The sequence below is a fragment of the Protopterus annectens genome, chromosome 7.part0 (genome assembly GCF_019279795.1).
Source record: "Protopterus annectens isolate FY-2018-M chromosome 7.part0, PAN1.0, whole genome shotgun sequence".
NCBI lineage: Eukaryota > Metazoa > Chordata > Ceratodontiformes > Protopteridae > Protopterus > Protopterus annectens.
The window spans coordinates 817,943,814-817,964,785 of NC_056739.1; the positions used below are offsets into that span (position 1 = coordinate 817,943,814).

A 20,972-nucleotide genomic window follows, 5' to 3' on the forward strand; every position below is an offset into this window, starting at 1 on the left:
AGAAGACCCTAAAAATAAAGGTCAAAACCAAAAGACAGCAAACAACCAACCAACCACCCTTGCACTAACTATATGTACAATATATACAATATACACAATATGTACAACCCAACCCACACAACCACCTCTAACTACAGAGGGGAAGGAGGGAGGGTTTTGACTGCAGCAATGTGGATCTTCGAACATCTACATTTATGGTAGGTACAAAATTGTTCTATGTTCTTCATCTCACATTGCTGCAGTCCTTACACTTGGGTAGAATCCCAAAGCAGAGGTAAGGGAGGATGGCTAACTACAAGGAAGCAGGAGCTGCCAAAATGCCCTGCAAAACAGCAGTGGCAAAACCAGCCCTGGACTTAGAGTAAAGTGGCAGGTGATAATGCCTAGAGAAAGTATGCACAGAACTCCAAGTAGCTGCCTCCAAAATATCCTTGGTTGCCACCCCTCAAAAGCTGTTGAAGTGGCAGTAGCCCTAGTGGAATGAGGCCTAATCCCAGCTGGAATCTCCTTGCCATGATGGGAATAACAGAAAGCAATGCAAAACCCAATCCACTTAGAAATAGTTTGTTTTGACACAGGCTTGCCCTGAGAACTCAAAGCAAAAGAAACAAACAACTGCTGAGACGGCCTGAACCCTTTAGTTCTGTCCAAATAATAACGCAACTGCCTGTGAACATCTAAAGTGTGCAAAATCTTTTTCCCTTTATTTTGGGGATTTGCATAAAAAGTAGGCAAATGAATAGTTTGGTTTAAAGCCACACTAGAAACCACCTTAGGCATAAAGGAAGTATTAGTACGTAATGATACCCTATCCTTATGGAAAATCAAGAAAGGCTCAACCGCCATAAGGGCCTGTAATTCAGAAACCCTTCTTGCAGAGGTAATGGCCAACAAAAAAGCAGTCTTCCATGATAAATATTTCAACTCAGCAGTAGCTGCAGGCTCAAAAGGTTGTAGAGTGAGTTTCTCCAACACAAAATTGAGATCCCAATCAGGAGTAGGAGCTCTTCGTGGTGGTCTTATATTCTTTGCCCCTCTAAGAAATTGCTTGAACAAAGGATGAGAAAACAATGGTGGGTCGCAATCATAGTGAGCTGAAATTGCTGCAGCATGAACTTTAATAGAAGAGAAAGACAAACCTTTGTCTAGTAACTCAGTAAGATATTGAAGAGCCACACACAAATTTGGCTCAGAAACATCAAAATCTTTTGCTGCACTCCAAAATAAAAATCTCTTCCATTTGTCTGCGTACACTTTCCTTGTACTAGGCCTTCTAGCTTCCAAAATAACATTCAAAACTTGCTGAGGAAGTGGAGGCCCACTATGGTTCAAAACAGAATATGCCAGGCTGTTAGGTGCAGAGAGTGAAGCTTGACATTTAGCAAATGGCTGTCCTCCTGCGACAACAGTGTGGAATCGAAGGCAAAGGCCATGGAGGCTTCCGTACCAGACTTCTCAGTAATGGGTATCAGTGCTGTCGAGGCCAATCCGGAGCTATTAAAATCATCCTTGGCTTGTCCTGTCTGACCTTTAGAAGTACCTTTGGGAGGAGAGGCAGAGGTGGAAAGGCATACACATGGAGATTGCTCCAATTGAAAGAAAGAGCATCCACTCTCCAAGCTGTGGGATGAAACCTTTTGTGCAAAACCTTGGCAGCTGATGGTTTAGTGGAGAAGTTTAACAGATCTATGTCTGGAGTTCCCCATGACACTGTCAATTTCTGAAATACATGAGGATCCAATTTCCACCGTGGGGATCCATAATTCGTCTGCTCAACACATCTGCTAAGGAGTTCTGTGCTCCTGGCAGAAACCTTGCCTGAAGATTGAGCTGTAAACTGAGAGCAGTCTCCCACAAAATCATTGCTTGCCTGCATAGAGGATAAGAATGCTTCCCCTTGCTTGTTGATGTACCACATGACAGTTGTGTTGTCTGTTAGAATCAACACCTGTCCTGGAAGAAGTAATTCCTTGAAAGCTATAAATGCAACTGGACTGCTAACATCTCCTTCATGTTGATATGTAGATGTTGTAGTCTGACAGGCCACTTGTTTTGTATCCACTTTCCATTTAGATGAGCTCCCCAAGCTTTGTCTGAGGCATCTGTCGTTAAAATCTGACTCGCCTCTGGCCGGGTCACAGAGAGTCCCTTGTTTAGGTGACATTCCTGAGCCCACCACAAAAATTCCTTTTGAATGCAAGGTATTATTTGAATGACAGTGTCCAGATCCTGGCAGTGCTGTGTCCATACATTTTTGAGATACCATTGTAGCTTCCTCATATGCAGTTTGGCATTGGGAAGCACCAGAATACAAGATGCCATGAACCCTAAGGCTTGAAGGACTGTCCTTGCAGTCAGCCCCGACTGATGAGATAGTTGATGGAAGTAAAGGAATAGACTCTTTTGTTTGTCCGGGGTTAAAAAGGCCATCTGGGATGCTGTATTCAGTCTCACACCCAGAAAGCACATGTCTTGAGAGGGTACTAGACTGGACTTTATTTCGTTCACAGAATACCCTAGGCATCTTAGCACTGCTATCACATATTCCAAATGATGAAGAAGCTCTTCCTTGAGCCAGAATTAGGCAGTCGTCCAAATAAGGATAGATCTGTATTCCTTTTAGTCTGAAGAAAGCTATCACTGGAGCCAGAACTTTCGTGAACACTCTGGGCAGTAGATAAGCCAAAGGGCAATGCAGAGAACTGATAGTGAGAAGTCCCAGCTCGAAAACGCAGATACTTTCTGCAACTTAGTCTGATAGGAACATGAAGGTAAGCCTCCTTGAGATCCAAAGTTACCATCCAATGATCTTTGCCCAGCAGAGGTAAAAGCTGCTGCAACGCCAACATGTTGAACTTGGGAATGTCCAGATAAGTGTTGAGGATAGATAAATCCAAAATTGGTCTCCACGTGTTCCCCTTCTTTGGTACTAGGAACAGGCGAGAATAAAATCCTAGGCCCACTTCTGGCAGAAGGACCGGCTGTATGGCCCCTAGTTGGAGCAACAGAGAAACCTGTTTGTGAGCCTCTATTCTTTGTTGAGGAGGAACGCCTGGCATGCCTTTGAAAGGAGGCAAGGTATGGAAATAAAACCTGTAGCCGTGGTGTATGATATCCAATACCCATCTGTCCTGGGTAATTAAACTCCAATTTTCTTTGAAAAGTGCCAACCTTCCTCCCAAAGGTGCTGCCAGACGAGCAGGCTCTGGCAGCTGAAAAGGTAGGTCATTGGGTCTGCTTACGAAAGGACTGACCCCTGCCCTCACCAAGCCTGTGCAGGAGAACTCCCTGTTCTAGGCCTGAAAGAGCCCTGAGCTCTGCCCTTACCACGCCTAGATCTACCCCTAGACTGGGAATCATAAGAAGGATACGCCCACCCTTTAGTAGGCCAATTTCTACTAAACTTTGGAGGCTGGACCTGCAAAAATCTTTAACAGTCTGCATAGACTTAGCCTTGTCTTCCATTTTCTTTAAAACTGTCTCAACAGGAGGACCAAACAACACGTCAGATTGTAAAGGAGCATCTAAAATCCTTGTTTTAACATGTTCAGACAAATTCTGATCCCTCAGCCAGGCGTGCTCATGAAGAACTGACCCAGTGGCAGCCACCCTAGACGAGGCCTGTACAGCATCAAAACCACATTGCAAAGAATGCTTACCCACCTGTTCAGAAACATGCACTAAATCTTGCAACTCTTTACAATCAATACCTTCTGCCAGAGCATCAACCTTAGACTTCAATTGTGAAAGGAGATAGTTGTGGTATTTCAACATGTGAAACTGGCAATTCAAAGCCCTCATAGCAAGAGTGGAAGAAGTATAAACTTTTTTTCCCCATCTATCCAAGGCCCTGGCCTCCTTGTCTGCAGGAACCGGATTTTTAACAACAGAAGCCTTAACACCTTTAGGCCCCTGGCTAACAGTTTCTGGGTCTGCCCTAGGACTCTTAAAAAGATACTTATGAGCTTCAGGCACCCTGTAATACCTATCCGGCTTAACAGGAGCAGGAGGCAAAGAATCAGGATTAAGAGAAGCCTCTGTAAAACATCTTCCACTACATCCAAAACAGGAGGTATAGCCAAAGGCCTATGCTGGGGTAAAACAGAAATTCCCTAAGCCTTTTCCTGGAATCAGAGAAGTCCTGACCTTCCCACTTAAAATGCTCCCTCATGGAATGAAGAGTTTCTGAAAAGAAAAATCCTCAGGAGGAGTAGCAGAAGGAGTAGAATCATCCACATCAGAATCAGAATAAGGAGAGTACTCCTGCAAGTCTTCAGTCAAGACTCTGAAACATCTGAAGCCTGCTCAAAACCCCCAGCTCAGGCTCCACCCTAGGTCTCTTATCAGGAGGGGGCATAGAACCCCTAATCAAAGTAATCAAATCTTCTGCCATTTTAAGCATATGCTTCTTGGGCACAGTACCTGAAGAGCTAGGGGTAACACCAACTGAAGCTAAACCTGGCCTGCCCCTGGGAGAAGCCTTTGAAACAGAAGGAGAGGGCCTAGCCACCTTAGGAAGGGAGGGAGTATAGTAACCTGAGAAGCCCTCAGCCTGACTTGTCTCCTGAGAGGCCACATCTTGCAATAATAAGGTCTCACCCTGGGAACACAAAGAAACCTCCGGTGGAGCCACCGGCTCCACCGACACCTCTAAAGAACCGGCGTCCGTACAGACGGTTCTTCTAGCCTAGGCTTAACTGCCTTTGTCCTTGCGCTTCTTGAAGAAGCGGCATCGAGCATCCGACGGCATTTTATAGTTGCACCGCCTCCCAAAGACTAACCTTGCACAATCCAACCTTCTTTATAGTGCTTATTAAATCTAGCACAAGAGCGACAGCCAACAATGTCGTGCTCAGGCCCTAAGCAAGGAATACACAAAGTATGATAATCTCTATGCGGTATCTGTTTCCCACAAGAAATGCAATTATTGACTTTTTCTGACATCCGTAAAATGACTGAGGCAAGAAAAACTAAAATATTCCCAACGGGGTACTTAGCCAACTTTGAACTCGGTCTGAAACTTCTAAATCGAAAAATCTCAGAACGCCAACCAGCACTTGCAATGCTGCTTCTGCATCGGACCATGCGGCAAAAAAGACTGAGGATATGACGCTGGTCATGCGCATTTGTACCCTGACGTCCTGATGTCAGTCAAATGCGCCCTGACCGACGTCAGCCTTATACTTTGATATTCGGGCCGACCGAGGACAGCGGACTACCCAAGTGTAAGGACTGCAGCAATGTGAGATGAAGAACATCCAGGACTGCAACAGTGAATACACTTGAACATCTAAATTTGTGGCAAGTGTACACAACTGTACTATGTTCTTCATGTTTCACTGTTGCAGTCATTACATTTGAGTAGATTCCCAAAGCTATGGCTGGGAGGAGGAATTTAAATAGCATTAGGACCAGCTATAAGGCCCTGCGAGACTGCAGTGGCAAAGCCAGCTCTGGATTTAGAGAAAATTGGCAAATGATAATGCTTGGAGAAAGTATGTACAGAAGTCTAGGCAGCAGCTTCTATGATGTTCCTGGTAGGGACGCCTCTGAGAAAGGCTGTAGAGGTAGCTGCAGCCCTGGTGAAGTGAGGTCTGATCCCCTGGGGGATATGTTTTCCATGGTGCTTATATCAGAAATGAATGCAATGGCCTATCCATTTAGAAATGGTTTGCTTTGAAATAGCCTTCCCCTCTGCCCCTGCAGCAAATGCCACCAGCTGTTGTTCAGATTTCCTTTGAGGTTTAGTCCTGTCCAAGTAGAATCTAGGTTGCCTGTGCACATCTAAGGAATGCAGTATCTGTTCCCCTTTGTTCTGTGGATTGGGAAAGAAGGTTGGCAAATGAATGGACTGATTAAGAGCCGCACTGGATACCACCTAGGGCATGAAGGATGGATTGGTTCTGAGGCACACTCTGTCCTCATGAAAGATGATGAAAATAAGGGCCTGTAATTCAGATACCCTTCTAGTCGAAGTGATTGCTAAATGGAAAGCTGTTTTCCAAGAAAGAAATTTTAAATCCGCAGTAGCAGCTGGCTCGAAAGGAGGTAGAGTGAGTTTCTCCAAAACAAAGTTAAGGTCCCAGGCAGGGGTTGGAGCTCTCCTGGGTGGTCTCAAAATTTGGCCCCTCTGAGGAACTGCTTGAGCATTGGATGAGAGAAGACGGGAGGTTCTGTGTTATAATGAGCTGAAATGGCTGAGGCATAGATTTTAATGGAGGAAAAAGACAGACCCTTGTGAAGCATCTCAGTTAAGTATTGTAAAATCTGAGGTAAATTGGGCGCTGCTGTGCTCATCCCTTGAGACTGGTTCCAGGTACAGAATAGTTTCCATTTTTCAGCATAAGATTTTCTAGTACTAGGCCTCCTTGCCTCTAAAAGGATATCTATCACAGGCTTACTGAGGGATGATAAAGGAGAGATTAGATAATTAACCAAGCTGGAAGGTTCAGTGTTAGAAGCCGAGGGTGCAGAATCTGGTTCTCCTGCTGGGACAACAGGGAAAGAGTCTGAGGCAGGTGCCATGGGGATAACCGTGACACTGCGCAGGAAGGGGTACCAGTGTTGGTGTGGCCAGTCTGGAGCAATCAAAATCATACTTAGTTTGTCCTGTTTGATTTTTAGTAGTACTTTGGAGAGCTGAGGCAGACGGGGGAAGGGATAGACTGATAGGTTTTTCCAGCTGAAGGACAGAGCATCCACTTTCCAGGCTTGTTTGTGGGGAGTCCTTGTGCAAATTTGTCCAATTGGTAGTTCTGGGGAGAGGCAAATTGGTCTATATCTGGGCTCCCCCATTTGCTTGTCAACATGCTGAAAATCCTTGGTTCCAGTTTCCACTCGTGTGGGTCCATGAGGTTTCTGCTTAGTCCGTCTGCCAGTGTATTTAATTTTCCTGGCAGGAATTGAACTTGCAGTTGCACTTAGTAGCTCAAGGCTGTGTACCACAATTCCATGGCTAGTCCGCAGAGGGGGCAAGAATGTGTACCCCCCTGCTTGTTTATGTACCACATAACAGTGGTGTTGTCCGTCTTTACCATTAGTTGTCCTGGAAGAATGTGGTCCTTGAAGGCTGTTAGGGCATTCTGTACAGCTAACATTTCTTTTTGATTGATATGCAGGTGCATTTGACTTGGGTTCCATTTGCCCTGAATGCACTTCCCTGCCAGGTGAGCCCCCCTATGCATAGTCTGATGCGTCTGTTGTTAGGGTTTGAGCAGCAGGGGGTGGTGTGAAAGGTAGTCCCCTGTTCTGGTGGCAGGACTCTGCCCACCAAAGGAACTCTAGGCGTAGGCAAGGATATGATAGGAATCATTGCTTCTAGATCCTGGGAATGTTGACACCATAAGCTTTTTAGATACCACTGTAGTTTCCTCATATGCAGTCTTGCATATGGAATTAGAAGAATGCAGAAGGCCATGAACCCCAAGGCTTGCAGTATTTGTCTTGCAGATAGCAGGGTTTTTGTGGCCACTTGTTTTGAAGTAGGTTATCAAATGAATTTGTTTCTCTGGCGTGAGGTAAGCCATCTGGGAAGTTGTATTCAAGCTTGCTCCCACAAATTTAATTTGATGACAGGGTACCAGGTGAGATTTCTTTTCATTTATGGTATACCCCAGACAGGTTAGAACCCTTTGTACAAAGGCCAGATGATTCAAAAGTATGTCCTGGCTTTCTGCCGGAATTAGACAATCGTCCATGTATGGGTATATTTGAATATTTCTTTGCCTGCAAAATGCAATAACTGGAGCCAGGCACTTTGTGAATACCCTGGGCACAGTAGATAAGCCAAAGGGCAGTGCAGAGAACTGATAGTGCGTGTAGCCTGCTTTGAAGCATATGTATCTTCTGCAAGATTCCCTGATTGGAATGTGCATGTATACTTCTTTTAAATCTAGTGTTGCCAACCAGGTGTCTTTGCCTAGCATAGGAAGCAACTGGTGAAGAGTCAGCATCTTGAATTTTGGAATCTCCAAAAAGTTGTTTAGAGTAGACAGGTCCAGGATAGGACGCCATGAATTGTCTTTTCTGGGTACCAGGAAAAGTCACGAGTAGAAACCTTGCCCCTTTTCCTCTTCTGGTACCAACTGAATAGCCCCCATGCTTAAGAGAGAAAGCACTTGTTTTTGGGCCTCTGCCCACTGATTTGGGGGTAGGTCCAGCCACCAGTTTGGTGTTGGCAACGTGTGGAAGTGAAACCTGTATCCCGGGGACACTGTATTTAAAACCCATTTGTCCTGGGTAATGAACTCCCAGTTCTTTGCATGAAGAGCATCCTTTCCCCCCAAAGGGGCAGTCAGTTGATAAGTGCTTGGAAATTTTAAAAGGAAGTCATTGAGACAGTTTACCATAGGGGAGAGTCTTATTACTCCCAGATTTGGAAGTGGAAGCCCCCCCACTGCTTAGTCCTGTGTGTCCCCTGGGACTGAAACTTGGGGTTTCTGCTGTGTCTGGGTTTGGCTTGAGAAGACCTGGAAGGGGCTGGAAAGGATCAATTTTTAGAGGGCCAGTGCCTACTAAATCTAGGAGGCTGAACTTGTAAGAAATCTTTAACAATTATTTAACTTTATCTTCCATCTTTTTAAGAACTTCCTCAGCCTTGTTGCCAAACAGGCGGTCCTGATTTAAGGGAGCATCCAACAATTTAGCTTTAACATGATCAAGTAAAGATTGCTCCTTAAGCCAAGCATGCCTTCTGAGCACAGAACCAGTAACAGCAGCCCTGCAAGAGGCCTCTAATGAATCAAAACCACATTGGAAAGTATGTTTTCCCACCTGATAAGCAGAATGCATTAAATCCTGTAATTCTTCATTTTCCACACAATCTAGAATCAACATCATTTTCTGTTTAAGCAATCCAATAACATGTTGCTGACACTTTAACATATGAATCTAGCAGTTTAAAGCCCTAATGGCCAAGGTTGCAGAAGTGTAAACCTTCTTACCCCATCTATCCAGCACCCTGGAGTCTCTATCAGAAGGGGTAGGATTTTTAGCAGTAGAAGCCTTAATGCCCTTGGGCTCCTGAGAAATAGTCTCTGGATCCGCAATAGGATTTTTAAAAAGGAACTTGTGTGACTCAGGGACCCTGTAGTATCTGTCAGGTTTTCTGGGAGCAGGAGGCAAGGAATCAGGGGCCAAACTAGATGCCACAAAAGCATCATCAACAATGTCTAGTACAGGAGGGATAGCTAAAGGCATATGCTGAGGCAGGAGTAAGAAATCCCTGAGCCTCTTTTTTGAATCAGAAAAATACTGGCTTTCCCAGTGGAAATGCTCCCTTAAGAGTATGTAAGGTTTCACCAAAGAAAAACCCTCTGGAGGGGAAGCAGAGGGAATAGAGTCCTCTGCATCAGAATCCTCATAAGTAGATAAGGGCAAATCCAGATCATGAGAAGAATCAGAAAAAACAAAATCCTGGTCAGAAGATTCATAAATAACTTCAGTCCTAGGCCTCTTAGAAGGGGGGGGGGTGGCTACCCCTGATTAGAGTTATTAGATCTTCAGCCATTCTTATCATTTGTTTTTTAGGCATAGAGGCCCGAGCATGTGGCCTGGGCATCGTTTTTTTTAGGCATGGTTCGAGATTTAGGCCTAAGTGAAGAAGGAGGCGTCGGTTTAATATGCAAGTCCATAGGCCTGAATACACCCTCAGAAGCCGGTGCCTGCACAGTGGCTCCGGACCCATCCAAGGTAGAGATATCCACGGGTTCCACAGTTGAAGCATCTTGTGGCATACCAGACTCCGAATGGGTCTCAGTAGAGGCCTGCGAATCAGAAGTAGTGGGTATCAGGGGCTGCGAAAGCACCTCACTGAGTACCGGCAAACTGGCGACTGGCTTAGGAGAAGCGTCGTCTGCAGTTTTGGACCTCGGTGGCCTGTCTCTGTCTTTATCTTTGCATTTTTTTCGGAATCCCGGTAGTTGGATGGCTAACCGTCATTTCTGGATAATTAAACAGAGAACCGAAATATTTAGAGGCAGAAATATACCGACGACGGATAGTGTGCTGATTAAATAAAGCACAAAACTGACAGCAAGGTACGTCGTGGTCAGGGCCTAGGCAAGGAATACAGCACGAATGAAAATCTTTATGAATATTTGCTTTCCACAAGTAATGCAATTATTAACTTTTACTGACATCGGTAAGGAGCAAGAAAAAGTTTCCCCAATGGGGTACTTAGTTTTAGTTGAAGACTTCGGTTCTGAAACTCGAAAACGAAAATTTTCAGGAGTCGGCCAACCAGCACTTGCGAACTGCTTCTGCTTCGGGCACCACACGGCAAGAAAGACTGATGTAATGGCGTCAGCTGCATGTTTTATACCCCTGATGACCTGACATCATGGAAGAAGGGACAGCAACCAACGCAGGACCCAAGACTTTGTTAATCAGGCCGACTGAGGGCTACCTGCAAGCAGATAACCCAAATGTAATAACTGCAACAGTGAAACACGAAGAACATCTAAGTGATGTTATTCCACAGTTCATGGTTTTTTTTTCAGTTGTTTATTGGTTAGTTTTCATGCCTGATGTGTTTTACTGTTTTGGATTAAGAGTCCGTAGCTAATAAATTGTCACACTGCTCTTTGCAATATGCAAGTATTATGCTACATTTGCCCGACAGCAGGTAGTGCACTCTTTAAAACTACCTTAACATTCTTCCTCCCCTCCATCTATACACCCCCTTTACCCTTTTCCCAACTACACTATGTTACCTGAAAACTTTTGTGGATTCACTCTCTTCACCCACTGCGGCAATCAATTCCCTAGGTCCACGATCTTTCTGTGATAAAGTACTTTGGGAGATAAAGGGAGTAGTTAGTCCCTGCAACCTGTTGCCTGTGCCACCCGCTTCTACTTCAAAATGATCCAACAGGATTCTATGAACAACTAACCTATCATATTCCCCTTAAAATTTCTGGTCTCATCCGAGAAGTCTAACTCCTCTAGCATCTGGTCACAGTCCTTCACTCCATCCCACAGATCTTTCTGATAGCTTTCTTCTGAAATCCTTTTAGCAAACTGATTTCCTTTTCTTTATATGCTGCTATCACATCCACTCATCCTCTGAGCAGACATTTCACTGCAGGGTTGTTGTGGCCTAAATACCACCTTTCCGCTCCGCTCCAATAAACAACTTAAAAAAAAACAAAACAAAACCAAACCTCTTGTTCAGCCCTTTGAAATCCTCATCTAGACTCTCCCACCTTCTTCTATTTCTGTAACAACTTTTGTGCCAGCTGCAAATACAACTGCCTTAGCTATACTTTGAAATATAAGATGAGTTACAACGATGTAACCAATGGCATATAAATGTGCAGACATTTTCCCCCAGTCTGAAGCCGCATATGGCCAACATACACATGCACATTACTCACAGAAGCTGAGCAGATTCAAGACACTGTTAAGAACATCTGAAGACATATCCACAATCACATGCAGTAACACAGCAGGCATACATAATCATATGCAGCAATGTCCAATATATTCACATGCATGTGTGCTAGCACTGGGCCAGTAACTGTGCCAGACTTCTCAGAATGCTGTCATAAAGCCTACCATAAGAACACTGTGACAGATGCAGTAGCAAAGGTAGACCAAAAATAGTAGCTGTTCCAAACACAAACAGCACTAAACGACATTTACAGCATGAGAGACATTGTCCATGTTTCAAAGAATGGTAACCGATGGAATGCAATTTCCCCAATCTTCACACCTGGAATACACAAGTTCTGGAACATTTTTACATTAATCAGTTGAACTCCCAGACTGCAGTTGTACGACCTAATTTGTCACCTTTGCAGGTCATTTCTCTTTTCCTCATAATTGACAACCATGGAGTACTAACTAAGCAGAGTATGGGGGAGCAAAACTCCCCCTGTGAAAAAACACTGTTAGTGATGTGTCAACCTTGCTCTAGGTGAGTTACGGGTTGACTTTCTGTAGACTGACTTCCTGTAATGAATCTCACAGTTTCACAGGTAAGTACTATGCTAACAACCATAAGGGCATTTTTAACCTAGCCATGCATCTCAAATCGCTAACAAGTTCTGATATGCTTGATAAGTGTAAGCATGGGCCTGGGAGATGAAACATTTACAGGCTGCCTATGTCCATTAGAGGCATAAGTGCCAAGCCAAAGATAAATTTCCAGTTCCCATCTAATTGTCCAAGTTGCACCTGAATTGGGTTACGAAGAACTCTGCCTCACATGGATGGGGAGCCTATTTCAGAAAAAGGATAGTCTCTGGGATACAAACCTGCCTCTTCAGCAGGTCCTATTTATATTACAGGCAAGGTTTAATTCTTTACAATGGGTAATTCTGGTGCTGTTTGTTTTGCAGATATGCAGGAGGTCCATCAGGGTGGGATCTGACAGCTCCTTGTATGCCAGGCATAGATCTCACCTCAACAGCCTGTAGGAGAAAGAATACAAGGAGAGGGCCTTGGGTGGACTGCATGAGACACTTTTCACCCTATATTTCTTTAGTGAGGAACCTCTGTGGACATTCCAATTGTTGGATGTGCCTGACTAGGCACATACCAAAGGGGACATTGTTCTCAATGACAGGTCTGATGAATGCAGAATACAGTGGAAAAATGACCTCCTTGGACTCAGATGCCATATCACTGTTTATAAGTTGCACAACTCAGAATGATTTCTTCACTACTGTAGACACATGATGGTCAAAGGCTAGATTACTATATGTGTGTGTCCACAAGTCCCAGACTACTGGGTTAGCTCTTAGGGGAGTGTTGTCATGTGATAGCTACCAGGGGTGGATGTCTTCCCAAAGGATACTAGCATGCATTTCTTAGCATTTAGTTTTAGTCCATGGCTCTGACACAAGTTATATGCCTGTGCCAGCCCCTCCTGGAGAATATCTGTGTTGGTGGGGGATTCTATGACTGTGCCTAATCCACAATCATCTGCAAATTTAGTCAGCCAGAGGACCTTGACATTGGCTTTGACTTCAGAGAAGTAAATGCCAAAAAGGGTCAGTCCCTGGACCGATCCCTGAAGGACTCCGCTTGTGACTGGCCTCTTTGTAGAATTAGAATCCCCAGTTCTAACATTCTGGATGCAGTTTGTGAGCCAGCTAGCTATCTAACTGATGACAAAGGTTTATACCCAACCTCTTGAGTTTGTCAACAATGCTCAAATGAGGTACTGTGTCAAATTCCTTTGCCAGGTCAAGGTAGGCGGTGTAAATCATGAATCGTTTCCCCCTCATCCATTGTTTTGGTGATATTCTCAATGAAGTCCACCAGGTTCAGTAAACATGACCTGCCCCTGACTAAACCAAACTGGATTGGGTCCAGTGTCAGGAGGTTTCCTATGTCATTATTGATCATTTCCATGATAATTCTTTCCATGGCTTTGCATATGAGACTAGCGAGACTTATGGGACTGCAGTTTCCAGGGTCTATAGATGGCCCACCTTTGTGCACAGGGAAGACTGTTGCTGGCTTCCATTCACAAGGTACAAAACCTGTTTGGAGGCTACAGTTAACTAGCAATTCTATACTGCCTTAAAAGTCACGTTTCATGCTATTTATAAGCATCCTGGGATACTGTCGGGGCTCAATAACGCAGTGTTCTTGGCTTTACAGACAGCACTGAGGACCTGTTCCCTAGTGATAGTAGGGGGTTTTATATTTGATGGTACTTCTGAGGGAAGGATAAGGGAGTAGGTTGCTATATCTTCTGGCTCAGTACAGGTGGCTCCATTAACAATGAGCTCCACACACAATTATGTATTGCCTTAGAGGTTGCAGACATGGCTAAAGAATGTCTTGTGGTTGTCCTCGGCCTGGGAGGTCAAATTTACCTAAAATTTGGCTTTGATAGATTTTAATTGCACTCCAGGTTGTTTGTTTAGTATGATGACAGTGCTTTTCTCCTGCTAGGTGCTACATCTCCTGATTTTTGCCATGATTTTCTTCCTTCTATTACATACATCTCACGTGCAAAATTACGATGCTATCCAAGAGAATACAAGATGCTGACTGTTGTATGCTGGAGGATATCCTATACATACACTCTAGAACTTAAAACAAGTTGACAAGCCTCATAAGAGCAAAATTAGATGAAGGAACATTAGTTCTACATACCTATACATATAAAAATGGAAAGCAATGCTACAAGTATACTCAAAGGATTAAAACATTAGGTAATTTTACCTTTGAGCATGTCTACATCTGCTTAAAGAATAGATCCAAAAAGTCAGATATACTTACGATGTGACCAATAAAAGAATTAATTTGCACTAGTATGTATTTGTTAGAAGTTAATCCTGACAGCCACAGCAGGGCTCGGCAGAGCACAGCATCCCATGACAGTACATGGAAAGTAAATAAAAGCTGGCACTCTAGAGTGACAACACAAAAGACAGGTCACATGCTTCTTACTCCTTTGTCAACAAGGGCATAACAGGAATGTGTGGTGGCATCAATGGCAAGAGGTGCAAAGTAAAATGAGGCATGCAAGTAAGGCAATGGTCAGGAAAGCCATCATTAGGGCTAATTATAACAAGTCAATTTTGAACAGGAAACTGGTGCAAGCTGCTGAAGCTTTGTCTGTTATACTTATTTTTAGTTTATTCTTTTGTTAACCCGCTGGATAGAACCAAACCTGGTCAAGTGACTCGTTCAGGCTCATAAAATAGGCAAATGAAGATGGAAGAAATCAAACCTTGTACCTTTGGCTATAGAAAGCAGATCATTAGTAGCTCACAGCCATAACCGCTGTGCTACGCGCCAGTTAGAGGCTTAATCCTCTGCGTTAAATGATCGATAGTATAGCTGAAATGATCTATGCAACAGAAAGCAAACATTATGTTCAGTTCTTCTGCAGTCACCCAAACCTATTCCAATAACTGTACAGGGCACATCATGCATGAACAAAACGTAACCATCCTTTCTTACAGCACCAAAAAAATTAAACACTTAAATGGCACTTCTCAATCTGACAACAATACAGCTGACCCAAGTCTATGCCTCAGGATACCAAACACTGTAGAAGCAGCTTCATTTTGTTTGTCAGACTCGATTCAGGGAATGGATGTTTATCTAGTGTTGGTAAAAACAAAATGCAATGCGACTTCACACCACTGGAATGGCACTTCCAAGGAACGAAGGACTGATCAGCACTGTTTATGTCAACACCTGTACCTGCAACGGCAACTTTTTTTTTTTTTACAGCACTTGTAACACTCTACCTCCCTTACTGTCACCCATGCAATACAGCAGAGGTTTGCAGATCATCAGTTAACAGGTGTCTGTCTTAGTTTCTTACTGATAATTCCCTTTGTCAGTATCAGCAGAAGGACAGGAAGGCTTGGAGACCACCATCAGGCAACTGATGTCTGATTTACACGTATTATGAGCAGCAGGATTGCTGGCATATTATTAGAAAACCAGTATCATCCACTCCATCTTTTGTACTGGTAAGTTAAGGGAAGAAGGACCACAGCAGACAATAGGATAAATCATTATTTCATTGAACAAACACAAGAAAAACAACCCAGTCATTAGCTCATTAAACTCACTTAACAAATAAGACAAGAGGATCTAGCTTGCTAACTAAGGCATGAATTCTGTACAAAGATAGTAAATAAGACAGCCCACTGTTTTGTACTATGACTTTTTAGTAATGTCAGTTATTAATTACAAAACAGCACAGCAGTTTTGCTTCTCCACTCGCTGTGGATTTAGATAACGATTAGATCGCAATTAGATGAGTGACCTTCAAACAAAAGTATGCGAAGTAGCTCACGATGTGCCATACTAGTGACTGACACTTATGTGCAATTCCAGGGTATTGTGTTTAACAAATAAGAATGCAGTACATCTGGGATTTCTCCTTTCCTTAAAATACCATAATCATGTTGGTATATGTAAACAGAATGAATGCTGGGGGTGCAAGGGGGCTTGTCTCCTGTGAAAACACTTTACTTGTTTCTGAATGTGGCTGCGTTTTGATTATTACACTCTTCTGTCATTACATTTATGAGTGCTGATCAGAAAACTGACATAGTGCAAGATTCGCACTTAAGCACTGATAATATCTTAAGAGACTGATCTGTTACTTCCCACTGAAGTAACCAAGCAACACATATACTAGACAGGGATGTCCTAACTTATGTAATTTATTGACTTGTTATTACCAGCTCATTTCACTGGAGTGTATTAAATGAATGAATTGATATCACTGTTACGCAGCAGTTTAAGTTAATGACTGTGAATAGCCATTCACTTATACTGCTAGAGATGGCATGTATTGTGCTTTTTTTGAGATCAGAAGACAGTGTAGTAAGGCAATTAGTTATTTCTTTCCATTGGAGTGCAACATCCACTTTAGTATACATTAAGCTGCAGGGGTACAGCAGAGCTTGCTCCCAGCACAAAACATTTCCTAATTCTGATGGGCCTATATATATATATATATATATATATATATATATATATATATATATATAGACAATCTGAGTTCAGATGTAGTGCACAATGACTGTTTAGTACAGTCCTGCACATTGTAAATGGACAAGTGGCTGTAAAGCACCACATGAAAACTCAGCAGTTCCTGCAGCTCACAAAGTGCAGCTGGTACACCAGTTAAACACTGAAAATATTCAAATGGCTGTGAAGCACAGCTAAAACATAAGAGTAGTAATATAAAAAGTCATGTGCCATACAGACAGCCACTTCAATGCACTGTACAGCATTAAAGGAAGTAGCCTAAGGGAATTTACTTCCATCTCGAATTGAAAATGGTGTGAAGCATAGGCTCAGCCAGAGGTACAAGTATGCAATGTAGAGCATAGCATAAGGTAATGTCAACATGGAAGCAAAGGGCAATTATTGTGAGCATCAGAGAATAATCCCATACAGACACTCCAGCAGTCCTCCATTGGGTAGAGTGATTGGGGCTTGGTGTAAAGGTTAAGGTGCTTGACTCACAAATAAAAGGTACAGTGTTTGATCCTCACCTTTGGAAAGGAAGTTGGTTAGGCTTACAGTGGCTTGTTAAGAAAGTTTGCTATGAGCTTATGAAATCATGAATCTAAGGTAAAGGGAAAATTAACATTTTCTATAAACTCTGTGGCATGTGCGATAATTGCATAACACTATAGCATAAATAACTAGGTAAGTAAATGGACATGTTGAAAAGACTTTACAGCCTTTGAGCCAACAGAGACAAGCGACAGACATGTAAATAACAGGTTAAGTATAAGATGTAAGTCTATAAAACAAGAACAGCCTGCACAGGAGGAACAAAGGAAGTATGGAGGGGAAGACACTGAACATGATTCTAACATGTAAGTAATAAAAAAAAGTAACCCTGTGAGACTAAAGTAATGCATTAAAAATGTAGTTAAAACAACAACAAAAAAAAAAGGAAACACAAAAAACAAAACAAGTTCCAAACTCTAAGAAATGAAAACATGTGGCTTTGCAACAACTTCCAACAGTCTTCAATTCTACAGCAGCAAACAACTGCAGCAGGCAAGGGGGTGAAAGTAGCAGTCTGGGGAAGTTTCAGGTGCTGGGAAGGCCGAAAGCCAGGTGCCAGGCAAACAGGGTTACATCACAAGCACCTCTTTATTACCACATACTTGTTTTATTTCAATATATGTACTGATGCCCTTTCCAAAGGAAATCAAGCCATCAGACCAAGTACTCTCAGCTGTTAAAAGGAGGCTATCTAGAAAATACATTCTAAACAAGATCTGATCTCCCAAGTGCACATCAGACATACTGCTCTGTACCATCAGTCAAAAAGAAAGAAAGAAAAATACTGGGAATCTCCTAGATGAATCACATGTACAATTCATACCATTCATCAATATTTTGAATACTGGCAAACATTTCAGTAGTACCTTATTAACAGTCTCAGCAACAAGTCTTCCCCTGTTGTACTGGCCTTATGTGCATGAAATAAGAGCAGTACTCTTCTCTTCAAAGCAAAACATAAATGCAATAAGGCCTGTATGCAATACGATGCATAAAACCAAACTCCTTTATCCTTACCTATGTGCAGCACAGGGCTGGGCAGCTGTGTTTACTCAGACATTAACAGCAATGACAGAAGCTCATTATATCAGGCGCCAGAATAAGTCACTATAATCACAGGCATTGAAGGGCTCTGCTAGAAGCAATCCTTTCCTTAATCTGTTCTGAGAAAAACATTTAGCACACTGACAATCATTTAAACATGGTTAAAGGCAGTGGTCATAAACAGTTTACCTGTGCTGGGGGGGACTGTAGTGGGTTATTATCTAGGATGATACACTGTAGATGTCTGAGATGTCTGTAGCACACAGGAATCCGTGACACTCGATTACAAGAAAAGTCCAATCGAACTAGTGGCAGCTCTGAAAGTTCTTAAAAAGAAACAAAGCATTATGTTCTACAACTAGAAAGGATCAGTACAGACTACCCTTTAACATGGTTTGCTAACAAACAAAAATATGTAAATAAACAGGACAAGTTGAAACCTTGGAGGTATTCCCCCTCACCTGAGATATGCCTCCCGAAAGCAGGAGGTCACATGCTTAGTACTCTGCAGACATGAAGAAAAGGTGAACATCTTGAGACTCTACTTTAAAGAAGAAACGCTGGAAAACATCTGGGTAGCACAGTTCTCAGCAAAAATAGAAAGTTTATGCATCCATTCCTTCTGTACTGTTCTGGCATAGGTGGGGAGGGGGTCTCTGTGTTCTGTACTTTTTCTTGTAATGTATGCTTTCTCCCTGATCCCCAGTATGGAATGAGAAACTAGATAAGCGGTGACCCCAATCTGACAGGCATAGTCTATACATCCATCTATTAACTTTTTTTTCTCCCTGTCTGTTTTATAGTAGACCCCCAGAAATGTATGCGGCGTACAAAGGGCTATGTTCTCAGTAAATGACAGTCACATTTCACACTGAGCTAATCGAAGGAAGGACACTGAAGAAACTCGAAGCTATAATATATAACATTAAGTATCCTGTTTTTTGTTTATTTTGTTCTTTATTTCTTGCTGTAGCATAGACTAGATCCAGGCCTGCTGAATCTAGCTTTGTTTGTATGCTTGTTATTTCCCTGAAACGCTAATTCCACCTAATACGCGGCTTCTCAGCGCTTCTGTGGATCACTGGTGATATCTGCATTGCTTACTGTACTTATTTCCTTGTTTCACTTGAAAGAAAGTTACTGTTTGTTGTTTTTGCATTTAAGTTACTGTAACACATTGCATTTAAGTTACCTGGCACTTGCTCACTAAAGCAATTATATAGAGTCAGCACTAAAAAATTAAAAGCACTACACCCTCACAAACTCCCCTTGAGTACCTTGTTCCCCATTGGCCCTTTTTTCAATTATAAAGGAATTCCCAATACTATTCTAGCATTTCCAAAGGTCAGTTGTCAATCTCCTCTCCGGTCCAGCTGGTGAATCTGGGAATCTTGAGGCAATGTTACAACTGCCTCATGTACACAGACAACCCTCTCCTCCTCCCAACAAATTCCCACACATGTGAGAGATGCAACCATATAGCCAAACTGGAAGCTAAGCTCTCTCAACTCAGTACTGGCGTAACCAGTCAGGAGAAGAAGGAAACCACACTCACTACAATTCCAGTCTCACATAGACCTACCACGACAGCAAACCAAACACAAACACACAAAAACATACTCGAAGGCTCTAAATAAACATCTGCCTAAGCAGCAGAGACCACCAAAGCAGACACCCAAGCAACTGCTACCCCAAAACAAAACACGTGCAACACATAGCTCACAAAGCCAGTCTGCCGAACAGTCACAGCCCTTAAGGCTAAACAACACACCTGACACACTTGTAACAGGTGACTATCATCAGGCACACTGACGTCCCGCTCACCAGGCTGAACAAGGAGAAGGTCACGGTGAGCTGCCTGTCGGGCACTTGGATCTGCCACATAACACAAGCACTCAGGTCACTCCAAGGCAAGTACAAATATGACTCAGTCATTGTCCATGCTGGTGTGAATGACCTGAGATGTACCTCCTGGACTACATGAAAAGAGACAGAGGAGCTCTCTGAGCATGCAGCCCAGGCCGGTATGACCCTGACCTTGAGTAGCATCTTCCCCTCACCAAGAATGATGCCACAATATAAAGACAAGATGATCAATTTCAACAATTGGCTTAAGTGTTGGTGTCATTCAAAGGGGATCCAATGCCTGTCAGCCTGGGATGACATGCTCGACAAGTTACGATGCTTCGCTAGGGACGGCTTGCACCTGTCACCCCTGGGCTTTCGGATATTGGCAAAGGCTCTTGCTACCCCCATAGTGCCTTTTTTAGGCAAGGCTCAAAAAACAAACCCACCTCCATAGATATCACAAGGGATAAGAAACTAAGAGTAATGCTGCTCAACGCCAGAAGTCTAAACCTCAAGATGCACGAACTCGAAACTCTCCTTAGCATGGAGAACATCGATATCTATGTAGTAACAGAAACCTGGTTCAAGGCTCCCCAGCACTACCAGGTTATACCTCATACCATGCTTTTCGGCCCCAAAACTTGGACCGAACCACAAAAGGAGGGGGAGTATCAATATTCGTCAAAGATACCCACACCTCCAGGTTGGTGGCACAGCACGAAGCATCAGAGACTATCCATGTGCAACTAACAGTGGGTAAAACTGCCTTCCAGTTTACAGCCTGCTACAGACCACCCTCCCAAACCCAGGAACCCCACTCGGCCTTCCTGAGAACACTGGAAAATATGAAGGTCTCTCCAAACACCATTATATTGGCCGACTTCAACTACCCAAACATAGACTGGGAGCATTACTCTAGCTCCAACACCCTAGTCCAAAGGTTCCTAGAATTTATAAACTCAAATGCTATGGAACAACTTGTTACCACTCCCACAAGAGGGGAAAACATACTGGACCTGATCATCACCAACATGGGAACTCTATGCTCCAGACCAGAAGTGTATCCC

At 43.2% G+C, this 20,972-nt stretch overlaps 1 protein-coding gene across 2 annotated transcripts in view; it reads right to left on the reverse strand.

The window, feature by feature from the left end:
* Window positions 1–20,972, reverse strand: part of LRCH4 (leucine rich repeats and calponin homology domain containing 4) — a 1,419,989-nt gene that overhangs the window by 643,187 nt on the left and 755,830 nt on the right. For both annotated transcript variants that reach the window (XM_044077349.1, XM_044077347.1), the window contains exon 5: window positions 18,247–18,383. In XM_044077349.1, the coding sequence (XP_043933284.1) occupies window positions 18,247–18,383 (137 nt within the window). The remainder of the gene's footprint in view (window positions 1–18,246; window positions 18,384–20,972) is intronic.